Raw genomic sequence first — 13,697 nt, 5'->3', positions numbered from 1 at the left:
TCGTCTTGTGGAGAAATAACATCTTGCATGCCTCACATGAACACATTTCGCAGTTGGACAGCAAATGACTATGTCGTTAACCATTTCATCTTGTTTATTACCGTAGCTATCTGGAATATATTCTTTGGCAGAGGTAAAGCACAAAAAAACACTGTAGTGAAAAAATGTGAATGGAAACTTGTATTTCCTCATTTCCTTACAGAGGAACTGTAACTGCAATCAGCTTAATTGCAGCAGGAAATAATCGGGTTCCTCTGAAGGGCTGGTGGGCTCTTTCTGATCAGAGAGTATAAATACAGAAAAAGTTGTACTCAGGTGTGAGGATCTGATAGCTATACAATATTCTGTGCATAGTGAATAAAATTACTTTTATAAATCCATGGCATGTTTCTATAAAAATGCAATAAAGAAAATATAATACACCATGGGATACTTTTCTATGAAAGTAAATGCTGTGTGGTCCTTTAAAAAGATATTTCTCCTAAAATAAAATACAAAAGTATCCATCACTGCACATCCCAGATCTCACAGAGAAGAGGTGTGAATTTGTGATCATTCACTCTCCATGACATCAGCATCTCTGCGTGATGATGGTTAAATGTCCGTAATTCTGTGAGACGACCCAGAAGACATGCAAAGTGTTGAGGGTTGTCTGGGTGGTGAAGTTTGCAGACTTTTTGTAGAATATCCAGCAGTGGTTCTTGAAGCCTTTCCACAGAATCTCTGTCCTTTATGTACTGTCGATCTGGTTATGGTTTTAAAGAAAAGAAGTAATTAGCAAATACATGCTCTGATACATTGCAGTTATTGACACTGAGAAGTTAATATAAAAATATTCACATATTTACACTGGACACTGATCTTCCCACCTACAAAGAGTATTTATTTTCAAATTAAGATGAAATAAAAATGTTTAACACTGTATTTGTGCTTTAGGGTTTTCATGTAAGCTTACAATTTCCAGCTAGAGAAAACTTTTAACCTTCTCAAAAGCTAAAGTGTTTTAACTCTGCAATGTTTCTGTGGAATTCTATCATCATCTCCCTGTGTATTTCTGCACCAAAATACATCATGCAATGCATTGCAAAAACTGAGCAACACCTTAAGTTCTTGGAGGTGTAGTACTGAGGAATTTAGCCAGTAAAGAGAAGTGTACAAGCAGGCTACCAGGGTGAAAGCAAACATCTTCATCCTCAGATGAAATTTCTTTGTTAGAAAATACTTGTCTTTTTATTTTGTTCATAGGAAGCATGTGATTGGATACTTGGATTGGGAGGAAAATAGGAGGATGGGATTTTTGGTGTAAAAAAAATTCCCTGAGACACAATGACTCAAAGAGTGATGGAAATGCTTCACCTTCCCATCTTTCATGAAACCTGTTTTGGAAACCTCAGTGTCTGTCATTTATCCTGAAGCATCAGGCTTCTCTGTTCCCATTCCTATGACAGTCAGTTTGCTTGAGGCACTATACAATTTCTCCATGTTTTATAGGTAGAGATGGTTAATTTCGTGTTGTTAACAATTTGATTTTACTGCAAAGCCTGTAATCAGGGCTGAGATGCTATTATGCCAACATTGCTGAAAGCTCTGTTCTTGACACTTTAATAGTCAAGAGGGCAACTTGCTGCTGTCCTAGTCTTAGCACCTGGTGTTTGTCCAATAATGGCTAAAGACTTTCATTGCCATCCTCAAGTCTAAGTTCTAGAGTTTCCCAATTTCCCTCTAAAAAATGTGTCATTCCACAATGGTCATTGGTGGTGAGCATGTAGCCACATCTGGGATTTTTTGAAGGAACAAGCCTGTTGTGCTAAGCAGTGAGGAGATACCAGCAATTTTTAAGCAGGTTATTTAAGCAGTCTTTTCCTTGTATGCAAAACCAAATGGTGTAGCAGGATATTTGGAGTTTGTATTTGTGTGTTTGTGTTCTGGTTTAACAACTGAATATACAGAATGAGCAGGTACATCACTTACTCCATGTAGAATGTAAGTTTTTACAAATCTCACGTTATGCTCCCTCTGCTTTCTTTGCAAAACCATTAATATTTCATTTTGGATGAGAATTTACCTGGAGACAGGATAACTATGGCTGTGAGCAGTGCATATTCTTCCTGTGTCATCTTCAGCTCTCCAATGCTTTTATAAAAATTAAACATGGGAGTTATGAATTCATCTGAGATACCTGTGAGAGGGAAAAAATAGTTATAGTATGTCTTAACTATTGAAGCACTCTGGTTTATTGCTACACAGCAATTATTTCATATTTCATATTGACTGTCTTGGTGGGAGAAATCTACTACAGAAATCATGATGCAAGATAATTAGTTACAAAAGTGCAAGCACATCCTTGTTTACCTGAGCAAACTAGACAGAGGCAAGCACTGGCAATTTCTTTTTGCATGGTTTCAAAGCCTTTCTTTCAAACAATTCATTTTACTCTGCAGGTTTGTCCATCTGGCTCTTCAGGACAAGCCTCATATGTGGTTTCCTTGTTGTCTGCTGATAATCGTTTTTGTGAAGCAGTCCCTGTCTTTGCATTAGTTATAGGGAAACCTCTCAGGGCATATGGTTTAATTCCAGTCCAACTCTATAGCAAACTGCCTAGGGCAGTTGCTTCAGTTGTCTCATAAAGGTACTTAATTACTCCTTTTATGTAGCCTGAAACTTTAGTTAGGTCTAGGATTGCCCGTAGTCCAAGATCAACTTGCTTGCAACTACTACTACCTTAAAGAATAAAATAATGTATTATAAAATACAGAGCCAAAAATAGTTAAAATCCAGGCCTATTTAAGAATAGGATCATGTGATTCTCTCACCATCAGGGAGAGCCTTTGGGGTTTCCAAACTAAGGCATGCCAACGGGGCTTCTTCTTGCTGACTCTGTCATCAGGTCACAATGTTCTTAGTTAGCCTTAAATTACAGATGTACTCCATCCTGCTCTTTGGCATAAAAGAGAAGTAAGTCCTGTGACATCAAAATTACTCTATTTTAAAATGATGTGTGAGTCTCTCGGGGCAGACACTAGACTATTGACAGCTGCTGCTTGCAATAGTGTGTGGACATCCAAACCACTGCTTCTGCAGCAAGATCCTTTTGGCTTTCCATGGTTGAAAGGATGGAAACCTCCTCTGCTCCCACAGATGAGGGCCACAGGATCTCTTGTAGATTTACTCTTAATTTCGAGCTGTTGTAGAAGAAATCTTTATAACTTGGTTTGGAAACCACATGAAATAATGCGGTTTGGAGTGTCGTGTACAGCACAAAGCTGAAGTCCAGGACTGGTGAGGTTTGGAGTGCCTCCAGTAGGGGACAGTCAAATTGAAACTCAGCAGGTGGAACTCAGAGAAAGGAAACATGAAGTCACTTAACTATGAAAGAGTCACATTTTGCTGTGACAGTGAATTACTTCAAGCAGTGGAGTAGTTATGTGTCTCAACAGTGAAAGAATGGTCTTGCAGGGTGTGGTTTACTTTATGGCTGAGTCATGTGTTTAAACACATGACATGAGCAACCTGTGTTCACTTCGGATTACAAGCCACAAATCTTGTTTTTGTAATGTTCAATACTACTGAGTCTAAGTCTATTAAGCAGATATAAATTATGCAGGTCAGCTCGTCCTGTATTAGTTAGTAACACAGCTGGAGCTTCATGCAGAGCAAACAATTGTCATTGCAGCTAATGTGCTGTGAGGTTTATGTTGTTAGTCATCAGCGTTAACTGCTTAAAATTTTGAATACTTGTTATTGCTAACTTTTGGGGAACCACCTGTCTATCTCTCCGGTGGTTTTAAATGCCAAAGTTCCTTATAATATGTAAGTAGCACATATGACACACCAAAGTCTTAAACTTTGCACGAAACTAGAAACAAAAAAATAGTAAAAAGCTGGGCCCTAAAGCAGAGCAAATTAATTCCTTTCATGGAAATTAGTAGCTCAGCAACAACATGAGAAAAGTCCAAGACAAACTTGCTATTTTTAGAAGTCTCTGTGCAAGGTGTTGTGCCACTGGGCACAATTGTCTTGACAGGAAACAAGAAATGGACTGTGACTAAGACTCCCATCCTTTGTTTCTCATATTCCTATTCGTAATTTGATTTTTCTCTCTCTCTTTTTTTTTTTCCCAAAAGTCAGGTTAGCCTTCAGCTGGACGAATTCATTGCTTTTGGTGACCCCAAACTCCTCAAACCCTGTTGTCAATGTAGCAGAAGTGGGATGAAAACGATGCTGGCAAACAGGATGTGGAATAACAAATTCAGGTCCTCACTGGTCCGAACAATGCCTAAGCATGTAGTAAAACAATCTCTGCCTTGGAAAGCTTATAAGCTAGTATGAAGAAACTGAAGTGTGGATGGGTGAAGCAAAAAATTAGTATCGATGAAGAAGCAAATGAAATTATTGCAGATAACTCTGCATTAGTATACTCCAAACAGAGAAATAAAACAATACTGTAGAGATGAAAGGGAGTAAAAAGGGGTGTTTCAGCAATGCAAGGGATTTGCCACTTTTACTAACTAGAGCAGGACTTCGAAATCTTTAAACTGATATATATCACCAGACGATTATTTAAAAAAAAAAAAAAAAGAAGAGCATGAAAAATGAGAAATTTTGAAACTAGGATAATGGAATCTTTTCTTGGTTAGTAGTTTTGCTGTCATCCCACCTATGCCGGAATTTCCCTGTTATTCATCTTCCTGTATGCTCATTACAGAAATTGCTTTTCTGTCACAAGAGGGGGCTGTTTTCTAACGCAATTGTGAATGCTTCAGTTTGGATTTAATAAGCTCCAACAGAAAAAAAAAAAAGGGAGGAAACACAGGAAACAGATGTTTATAGTTCTTACATTTTTCCCCCTAGCTACTGTATGAGATGTCACTTCAATTCAGATTATCAGAACAAGAATTAAAGATGATTTGGTGCTTGCAACTGGAAAGGCTAGAGAAGAAATGAGTTACATGATTGTTCCAATGTCATTACTACAAGTTATAGCCCGAAAGTGAAAAAAAGAAACTAATAGATGAAATTATATTTCTGGCCTCATTGAGAACAGAAAATTTAGTTCTTCCTAACCCTCTCTATTTAGATCAGACAAGAGCCCTGCACTGTGTTGTCAGGGAGGCAGAGCTTCCTGGTCACTGCTAATAGTGCCTCCTTCCAAACCTTTTTTCAAACAGGTTTCAAACCCCTTGTTCCATGCAGCATTATGGAAATAAGAACATGCTCATCCTTCATATGTCGTTGGGCATCTTTCTGCATTACACAGATTCCTACCTAACCACCAGCCCAACTCAATCACCTGCAGAAGATGCTGCAGGTCATTTGGTTATTTCTTTACATTCATGCATGTCTGGCTGTAAACCCAAGCGTAGTCAGTGGGAAATACAAGCTTTACTGAGTGCAGCTTTGCAGCATCAAACTAGAACAGATTTAAAGCCATGAACATTATTCATTCAACAACCCTTACTTGCACAACTTCTTCCCCATCTCTAGTTCAAGACACAGCATTGCTTTAGACCTTGCCTTTCTTAGAGTTTTGTTGCTATGATTTCTCTATAAAGGTGACTGATACTTTCATAAGGTTTGCAGTTTCAGGCCATGAATAATTATCTGTTTAACATAATCCTGGAATAGGTGTTTTTACTGTGATATCAAGTCAGTATTGCCAGCTTTTTGAGACAGCATATTCTCTGTTCTATTTTGTCAGTTTTGTAAGACTGAATAATTAATCTATTGCAAGAAGAAAGCTTGATAGTAAATACTAATTAACAGTAACTAGCACTGTGTTATTAATATAGATAGAGATCTTTCTCTCTTGATAAACATTGAGGTGTTAGTGAATATGAAACCAAGGGTTTATTAGTAGCTGCTTTATGCAAATAAAATATTCTAATTACTCAAAAACTTACATTTTATCTTTCCCATTATTCCATCTACCAGAATTGCTTTTCATGCTGCTTATTAGCTCTCCTTTCTGAGCTATTCAAATGCATCAGTGATCCTTTAAACACTGACCACATTCACCCCTCTAATGCTGAGTGCCAAACAGGGGAAAATCTAGCCACTAGAGAAGACACACCAGAGCATGGGCACATGCTCTTCTGTCTGCCATCATCTTGCAGGGGATAAATGGCCAACTTAAATGAGAAGTTAGCATTCAAGTTAGCATTTAAATTAGCATTTAAGTTTGTGAGCTCTGTCGAGCAGAGCTCACAGCCAAGTAGCAAACTCCAATCTTCTTTAAAGCAATACATAGGACCTCTGTCAATTATAATTGCAAGCAAAGAAACCTTAGTTCAAAAAAACCCAATCAACCAAACAACAAACCAAACCTGCAAGGAGGGTGCAAATGACCTTTCCACATCCCTTCCTTTGGCAGTGGCCTGAGTGCCTGCAGTCAGGAGGGAAATGTGCTCTGGCACACAGCAGCAGCATCTGCACTGCCTTGAGCTAGTCTTTGTAGGCAGAGTCTAAAAGGGCTTTTGGCCTGAAGAAGCACACTTATGCAGAAGAAAAGAGATTGGGTCCCTGACATCTGTTCTTGCCTTCATATATAGGGTATAGATCTATTTTGTAGATGTGATTTAAATAATTTTAGCAACTTTATTTGTAATTCAGGAACCTAGCACCGGCTGACTCGCTGTGGTAGATTATGCACGAGAGGCGTGTGAAAAGAAAAGCTCTTTCCCATATTTTGCAATTTAAAGTGGTCCAAATTTCTAAATGTTTTGGGCCATGAGCCAGTTTTGCATTGAGTCACAGGATGATGTGTGTCCTTCCACGAGGTTGCACATGACCATTTGGAGGGTTGGACACTTTGGACACATCAGTGAAAACCATTTGGTTTCTCTGCACAAATGCCAGCACGATGGGGTTTTGAAACACCACCCTTGCTCAGTACTAATTTCCAAATGATAAAAGACAAGGGCAATGGAAATTATTAGGTGTCCATGTTCCAATAACAAATTTTGCCTTTGGCTGCAGGAGCCTCTTATCCAAATCAATGGGAACTTTGTATCCCACACTCAATGGCAAAAGGTGGCCTCTTGCCAATGCTTTGAAAGCGTGTCGATTTCTTTTTTTTTTCCCTTGGATCTGAGTGTACTTCAGCACCTGTAACCCATCCAGGAAGACAACAGTGTATTTCACAATGTCAGATGTCCTGCTGACAACTTAAAATTTGGGTCCAGATTCTTCCCTTTCTGTCAATATCAGATATTATTTTATTTCCCAATACTCAAATTCCTAGAACTGCTCTGTAGCATAAAATGATGAAATAAAATTCTCTGTCTTTTCACAACCACTGAAACCTGGTATCTTTACAAACTACAAATGCTCACAGAGAAAAAAATCTGTATCTCAGCTCTGTTTTTTAGAAATTCTGTACTGCTCAATAATGGGGAGAATTTACTTTCAAAATAACAGAAAGACACTAAGTATTAAATTACTAGGATGTCAGCCTTTCACAGAATCAGTCGATCACAATATGGTATACTCAAAGTGAAGCATCAAATAAGATATAAATGGCACAAAATCCCAATGACATTAAATAAAATGTCTGTATTTCTCATTCAGTCTCAATATTCAAACACGTAGGAGAGGATTTCAGTCACAGGAGCAGCTAATGTGAAAATTTTCATTCTTTTGTGGAGAAAGACCATCAGGGCACAAAAAAAGGCAGTCTCTGAGGTGCAGAAGGACTTGGGCAATATGCACAAGCTAAGAAATAAAAATACACCTCATCAGCATGAGAATGAAAATGAATGCTGATAATGCTCAAAGGTCATCACCACCAGATCTCTGACTTCTTTATCAGAAAAAAACCCCAAACATTCCATACAATCAGACTGGAGAAGATATAAATATTAATAGCTGAGAGCAGCTTCAAAATGGACATGGTGGCAGGTGACAGAAGTCTGGACAGCTTGTGACTTTTAGGCAGGATAACCACCACCCTCCCTGATTTTATGGATACAGGCATCAAAGCTTGACAATAGAACTTATGTGATATTCAGGCATTAGTCTGTACCTAAAAATATACAGACAGAAATTCTGACTAACAGCAATAATTTATGGCTGCTGGCATGACAATGCTTAGGACCTCACTAGGCACCGTAAATAATACTGATGATTTTTTTCATTTATTACCTATAGACTTGATTTCTAAACTCCCACTCAGCCATCACTGATTTTTTTCTGATGTTCTCTATTGTATTTGTAGGTCTCAGTTTGCTGCATTTAGCCTTTTTTGTTTGTGTGTTTGTTTGTTTGCTTTCCAGCAAGGTGCATGTAAAAAGAAGGGTTTAATCACTTCTGGCCAGTCTTATCTCTTCCACCAGTCTACAAGATGATAATGGGCAGCTGCAGCTTTTGGTGGCTTTTGTCCTTACTGGTTAAAACTGGAAAAGACTACTTACATTTCTACCCTAATATCACATTTGGTGCAAGCTGCTATGAAACCTAGAGCCCTGGTGCTGAGTCCTATGACATGCAGGAGTGTGAACTGCGTAATACTTAATGTTTTTAATATTAAAGATTTCTAATGTTTTTATTTTTAGTAGCGCTTATATTAAATATTATTGAAATAACATTGAAAGTTGTCTGTGTAAACAGTGATAACAGAAGAATTTGGATACATTTCTTTCATTTTGTTGAAACTTGGACACATGAAAATAATGAGGATTTAAGCCACAAAAATAAGCTATTTCAGTAGTAGATATTTTAAAAATATTTCAAAGTTTTATTTATTTATATGTTAAATAGGTTCAGTAGCAGTAATTAAACTACAAATGCAAAGATTTACAAGCTGCTTTTGTTATTTATTGTCACAGCCCCATTAAATGCAGCAAAGGAAATTCTTTTAAAGTGGGCTTGAATTTGCACAAAGTAGAGAAATAAAATATATGGGAAATGTTATTTTATTCTTTATTCTGGCTATTAATAGAAGGAAAGAATGCAGTCAGCAGCGGTAAGCTGGATAATACATTATCCTCCTGTAATACAGGAAGGGAGAAGTTCTAACATCAGTATTTCCTCTTTTATCTTCTACTTGATCCTGGCTAGAGGGAAGCTGTTTTATAAAGCTTCTTCCGACAGCAAGAAGATACACGTGTGTATATATACAAAAACAAATTGAAAAAGTTATTGTGTTTCATCTCTTTGAAACTATTCAGCCCAAGTTTTTGGTCTAAGAATTTGCTTTTAGTTTACCTTGGAGTTTTTTTCCCCGCAGAAAAAAGAGAATTGTGAGAAATCTTCCTTTGGAATAAAAGATACCACATTTGAAATTGTTACTTGTCTTGAAATTTTGTTCTACAGAAAATGCTATTTTTTAAATCTGTAACATGACAGGTAAATAATACTAAGGCAGGATACGACATAATATTCCAGCCAGTTGTATTATCACAAAGTCAAGTACAAACTTGCAAAAAACAATATTGCATCTCATCTGGATTAAACAGTTGCAGAGAATTAACAGAATATTTTTATGTTATGACTAAGGAAAAATTATTGGTATGACATAATGGTTTATGCAGTGTTCTGGATTAAAGTCTTTCTTGCTTCTGGGTTTTTTTTAATGAAGAGTTCATACCCTGAACAAAGAAACTTGATACTCACTGTACAGATTAGAGAAGGGAAGCTTTCGGTAATCATGTAGCCATATGGATTCTTTTCTCTAAAACCTATTTTTATCAAAAATGTGGGTTATAATCCAGTAAAAAAAAATCTCTTAATGAAGACATTTGGATTTGTGACAACTCATTACAGTTTCCAGGAAATATATCTAGCCCTCTTGGCATAATTCTCTGCCTGCAAATCCTGGACCAGAAGCTATTCATATCACTCTGGAAGTCACTGTTTCCAGTCCATCAAACAGCAACCTCTTGTAATCAAACAAAATGAAAGAAATATAAAAAAACTTTTATATATTATAAATTTAGAAATGAGTGTGCTAAGCCAAAATAAATGCATATGTTCAGCTAGTGAATTATTCTCTAGTTTTTAAACGTTTTCAGTGAATCAAATATATAAGTATTGCCTTAACTTTGCTTACATCAGTAGTAATTTCTGAGCTGAGTTCAAACTCATTTCCATGACTAATAATGAGGTTACATTTTCTTCTGGTTCTTCTCCTTCTGATCCTTAAAAAGGAAAGTCAGAAACCAAAATCTGTAGACTGACTCTTATTCAGAATTGTTGATCCATTTGAATATTCAGTGATAGATAGCTGAGGGGTGGATAAACCTTTCTGGTCAATACAGAAAAAGGCAGAACCATCAGTATTGCATTGGTGGAGCGCAAAGAATGCATAATAATGCAAAATACAACTTTGCCTGCACTAAGGAAGTAATGATATCTAGCTCCATTTGGCTCTACGTAATTATTAAGATCTATGTCTAGAACCAGTGGTATTTATCAGAGCCACTGAGCTTTTGATGGACCTTAAGAAGCAAAAACCATACTGAGAACATGCTGTATTTATAATTATTCTATGCACCTTGTGCAGTGTGATTCAATTTTACCAAAACAACCCTAGAATAGGTGCTTGCCTTCAGTCATCTCCAGTAGCATCCTAAAAGATTTTTCTTCTTTTCTTCTTACAGGGATTGCATTTGAAAGCATAAATGCTAATCCTTTATGTGGACAATTTGAAATGGTAATATTTCTTCTTTGTAATTCCTTCTTGCTTAGCATTGGAGACATGCTAGGTTTATTTGATGTAACATTATTCATAATACTTGCAATGTACTTATAAAGAAACCTTTACCTTATGAACTTCAGACACAAGACTGAGTTAGATTTTTCCTAGTTAACATAAAGAAAAAATTCAGGTCAATCTGTCTCCATTTTACTAAACAATCTTACTAGATTTCCAAGGGCCAAATACTGACACAGAAGGCCAATGGGGTGGTTTTTGTTCCCTCATTAAACAAGATACTCACCACTGTTGCGAATTCTTTCTTCTAAAAGGACAGTATGTCCTGAAGGAAGTTTCCTGCTGAAGATCTCGGCTGAACGGAGGAACATGGCTTCTACTGCTGAGCCCTTCAGCAAAGCAATCTGGTCTTCATGATCAAGGGTTTGGAAGCCTGAGGGGATATTAGAGATAAGTCAGACAGCAAAAGTAGAAGTTCCCACTTCTTTCTGTCCTGACATTCCTGTGGCGAGGTGCCACACATCTGCATGACCCTGCTGCTGATGTCAGCACGTCAGTAGGGTTGCCAAGTGCTGCAGAAATTGAAACCTGGACTTCAGAAAACGACACAGATTTGAACCTCGCCAAAGTTTATGAGGATTACACGTGTTTCAGCGGTCATGGTACTTTTAGAGGATAAGCAAAATGTGGTATAGCACAACCAGTAGTGAGAATTTTGTCTAGCCTGATGCAGCTCCATAATATCTTCTGTCACGTTTCCACCAGAGCTCTCTACATGTCTTTCTCACTGCCACGCTGCTTTCAGTGTTACCATCCTCTACCATATGCCCAGTGTTCACTCTTGAAGTAACATCAACTTGAAAGTTTAAAAAATACTAATAAACTCAGATTTTCAGCACTTGTCCATAACACACCATGCAAAGACCATAAATATTGGTGCCACCAGCTAGAGAAAGTTCTTGTGTGGCACTCACAATTCAGTGGATGGTATAACCTAGAGACATTGCTAGAAAGGCAGCAAAGGGCATGAAGTAGAGTCTAGCAAGTGTTAGTGGTGGTTTAGAGGCAGACCATTTGGCATTGCAGCAAGATATAAAAATAAAATCTCTCTACAGACCCAATCCCTTCTCGGAGTAATTTGTTTGTCGAAAGCTAAAGGGTACCACATCATGGAGTGGTAGAGTTTGGATTGTTCAGCCTATTATTATTCTTCTGAGCACAAAGCACCTTTTCTTTACTCAATATCTAAACAATGTTGTGGAAGGAGCAGGCATTTTTATATAGTCTTCACAATACACAAAATTGCCAAAAGGCAACTGAAAGGCATGTAAATGTTGCAGTAACAAAATTAGTCCCAACAGGCTGGATATACCTGGTAGTTTTTTAGTGAATTCCACAAGAACCTGCACATGACTGGTAGCCATTTCTGTTAAAATCAGAAAATTTCCTTCAGCACTGAATTCCTCGTTTAACTGTTAAAAATCAAACCAAACAAAATTTGTTAATTTTCACTGACATTTCATATTGAAGAGCAAAAATTACAAGAACTGAACCAGGCAAGAGTTCCACCAAACACTGTAATTTGTCTCCAAAGTTGCCAAAACCAAGTATTTTGGAAGGCAACATAAGAAGTAGACAGTGTTTTTTACTCTAGAAAATATTTTCAAGCTACCAGGCTAAAGTCTTTATAGAAAGGAGGCTTGACAGCAAGTCAAATTCAAATCACTGCCTATACTGAAAACAGCAAAAACAAAGCTCCAATCAGCAAAGGTTAGATTTGATCATAAAAGTCTTATTCTAGAGTTGAAAGCTTTTTCTTAGCATTAAAGTTTGATAAACAAAGATGTGGTCTGACTGTTGACTGGATGGGAGAGATTCTGCTCCACTTTCAGCATACTTTAACTGTAAGCACACAGTTTGTTCTGCTTACTACACCTACTTATGCTGATAACAAATATTTTTTCCTTGTAACCCTCAGCTTCATTATCAGTATTTCAAAAACGCATTTGTCAATATACTTACTAGTTTTTTTGACACCTCCTGTGGTATTTGTTGTTTACTGTATGAATCCATAATATAATCAAGAAGTTTCTGCTGTTCTGGGGTAAATTCTACCTTCTCCTATACTGGCAAAAAAAAAAAAAGTCCATCATGAAATGCAGTCAAAGTAATGATGTAACATCTCTTGCTTTAGGCAAAAGCTATGCATCTATTTGTCACCTTTTGGAGACCAAGAAGATAAGAGGTTTGCTTGTCACTGAGGTTTTCATGGAAGTGTACAGAAGAGAGGTGTATAATGATTTTAAACTGCATAGGGTTGTGTGGTTAATGATCAGAAATAAGGAAATGTTTATCAAATAACTAGGTATGCTCAAGTTTTAATATCACACCTCACTGTGTGTGATATATGCCTGACAGGTGTACCACAGAAAAAATACTGCATGGATCTGACAGACACTTTACAGAGTTTTGACTAAAAATATCAGACCTACTTCTACACTCAAGGTACTTCCTTGACCTGGTGGAAGATGGAGTTTTAATTAATACAGATACCTCCACAGAGTTTTCAATACTCTTTATTCACTGTACCAGATGCATTTACCAAAACTGACACACCAACAGCACTGTATGAACTATTACAAGAATTCTCTTACCCTGTATATTTTAGTCGTGGATGTTACTTGTTTGACATCATGGCCCTCGTTGTCTTCACTGGCTGTCTGATCTGGGGGCTGCTTCACATTTTTCCGTAGCCTTTTTGACTTGCACTGTATCTCTGTTAGGAGACCTAGGACACATAATGTGACACAAAGCAATTGGATTTATGTGTGCCTCAGGCACTGAAGAGGTGTATAAATATGGCCATGAATGCCCTTTACACTAACAACCCCACTTACCTATGAGGATAATCTCCTGGATGTGTCATTATCTTTGGATTTGAATCTAATGAGACAAGCTAGGTACACACTAGGAGTGGTCTAGCCCACAGGGAGCTCATCTGCAGAACCAGCATCCACACACTGAGCATGTCAGGGGTCTTGCTTTGGAC

The 13,697-nt window shown here is 37.5% G+C and overlaps 1 protein-coding gene across 4 annotated transcripts in view; it reads right to left on the bottom strand.

Annotated features, from left to right (window-relative positions):
- Positions 1–65: 65 nt before the first annotated feature.
- The window catches only part of NR1H4 (nuclear receptor subfamily 1 group H member 4), a 47,550-nt gene continuing 33,918 nt past the window's right edge, over positions 66–13,697 (bottom strand). For all 4 annotated transcript variants that reach the window (XM_085047225.1, XM_085047217.1, XM_085047234.1 and 1 more), the window contains 6 exons: positions 13,303–13,436; positions 12,671–12,769; positions 12,021–12,120; positions 10,935–11,081; positions 2,066–2,179; positions 66–745 (listed from right to left, as the gene is read on the bottom strand). In XM_085047225.1, coding sequence (XP_084903351.1) covers positions 507–745; positions 2,066–2,179; positions 10,935–11,081; positions 12,021–12,120; positions 12,671–12,769; positions 13,303–13,436 — 833 coding nt within the window. In that variant the 3' untranslated portion in view covers positions 66–506. The remainder of the gene's footprint in view (positions 746–2,065; positions 2,180–10,934; positions 11,082–12,020; positions 12,121–12,670; positions 12,770–13,302; positions 13,437–13,697) is intronic.

This window comes from Lichenostomus cassidix, chromosome 1Aa, assembly GCF_008360975.1.
Source record: "Lichenostomus cassidix isolate B80296 chromosome 1Aa, HeHo_3.0, whole genome shotgun sequence".
Taxonomy (NCBI): domain Eukaryota; kingdom Metazoa; phylum Chordata; class Aves; order Passeriformes; family Meliphagidae; genus Lichenostomus; species Lichenostomus cassidix.
This window is presented reverse-complemented; position numbering and strand designations above follow the sequence as displayed.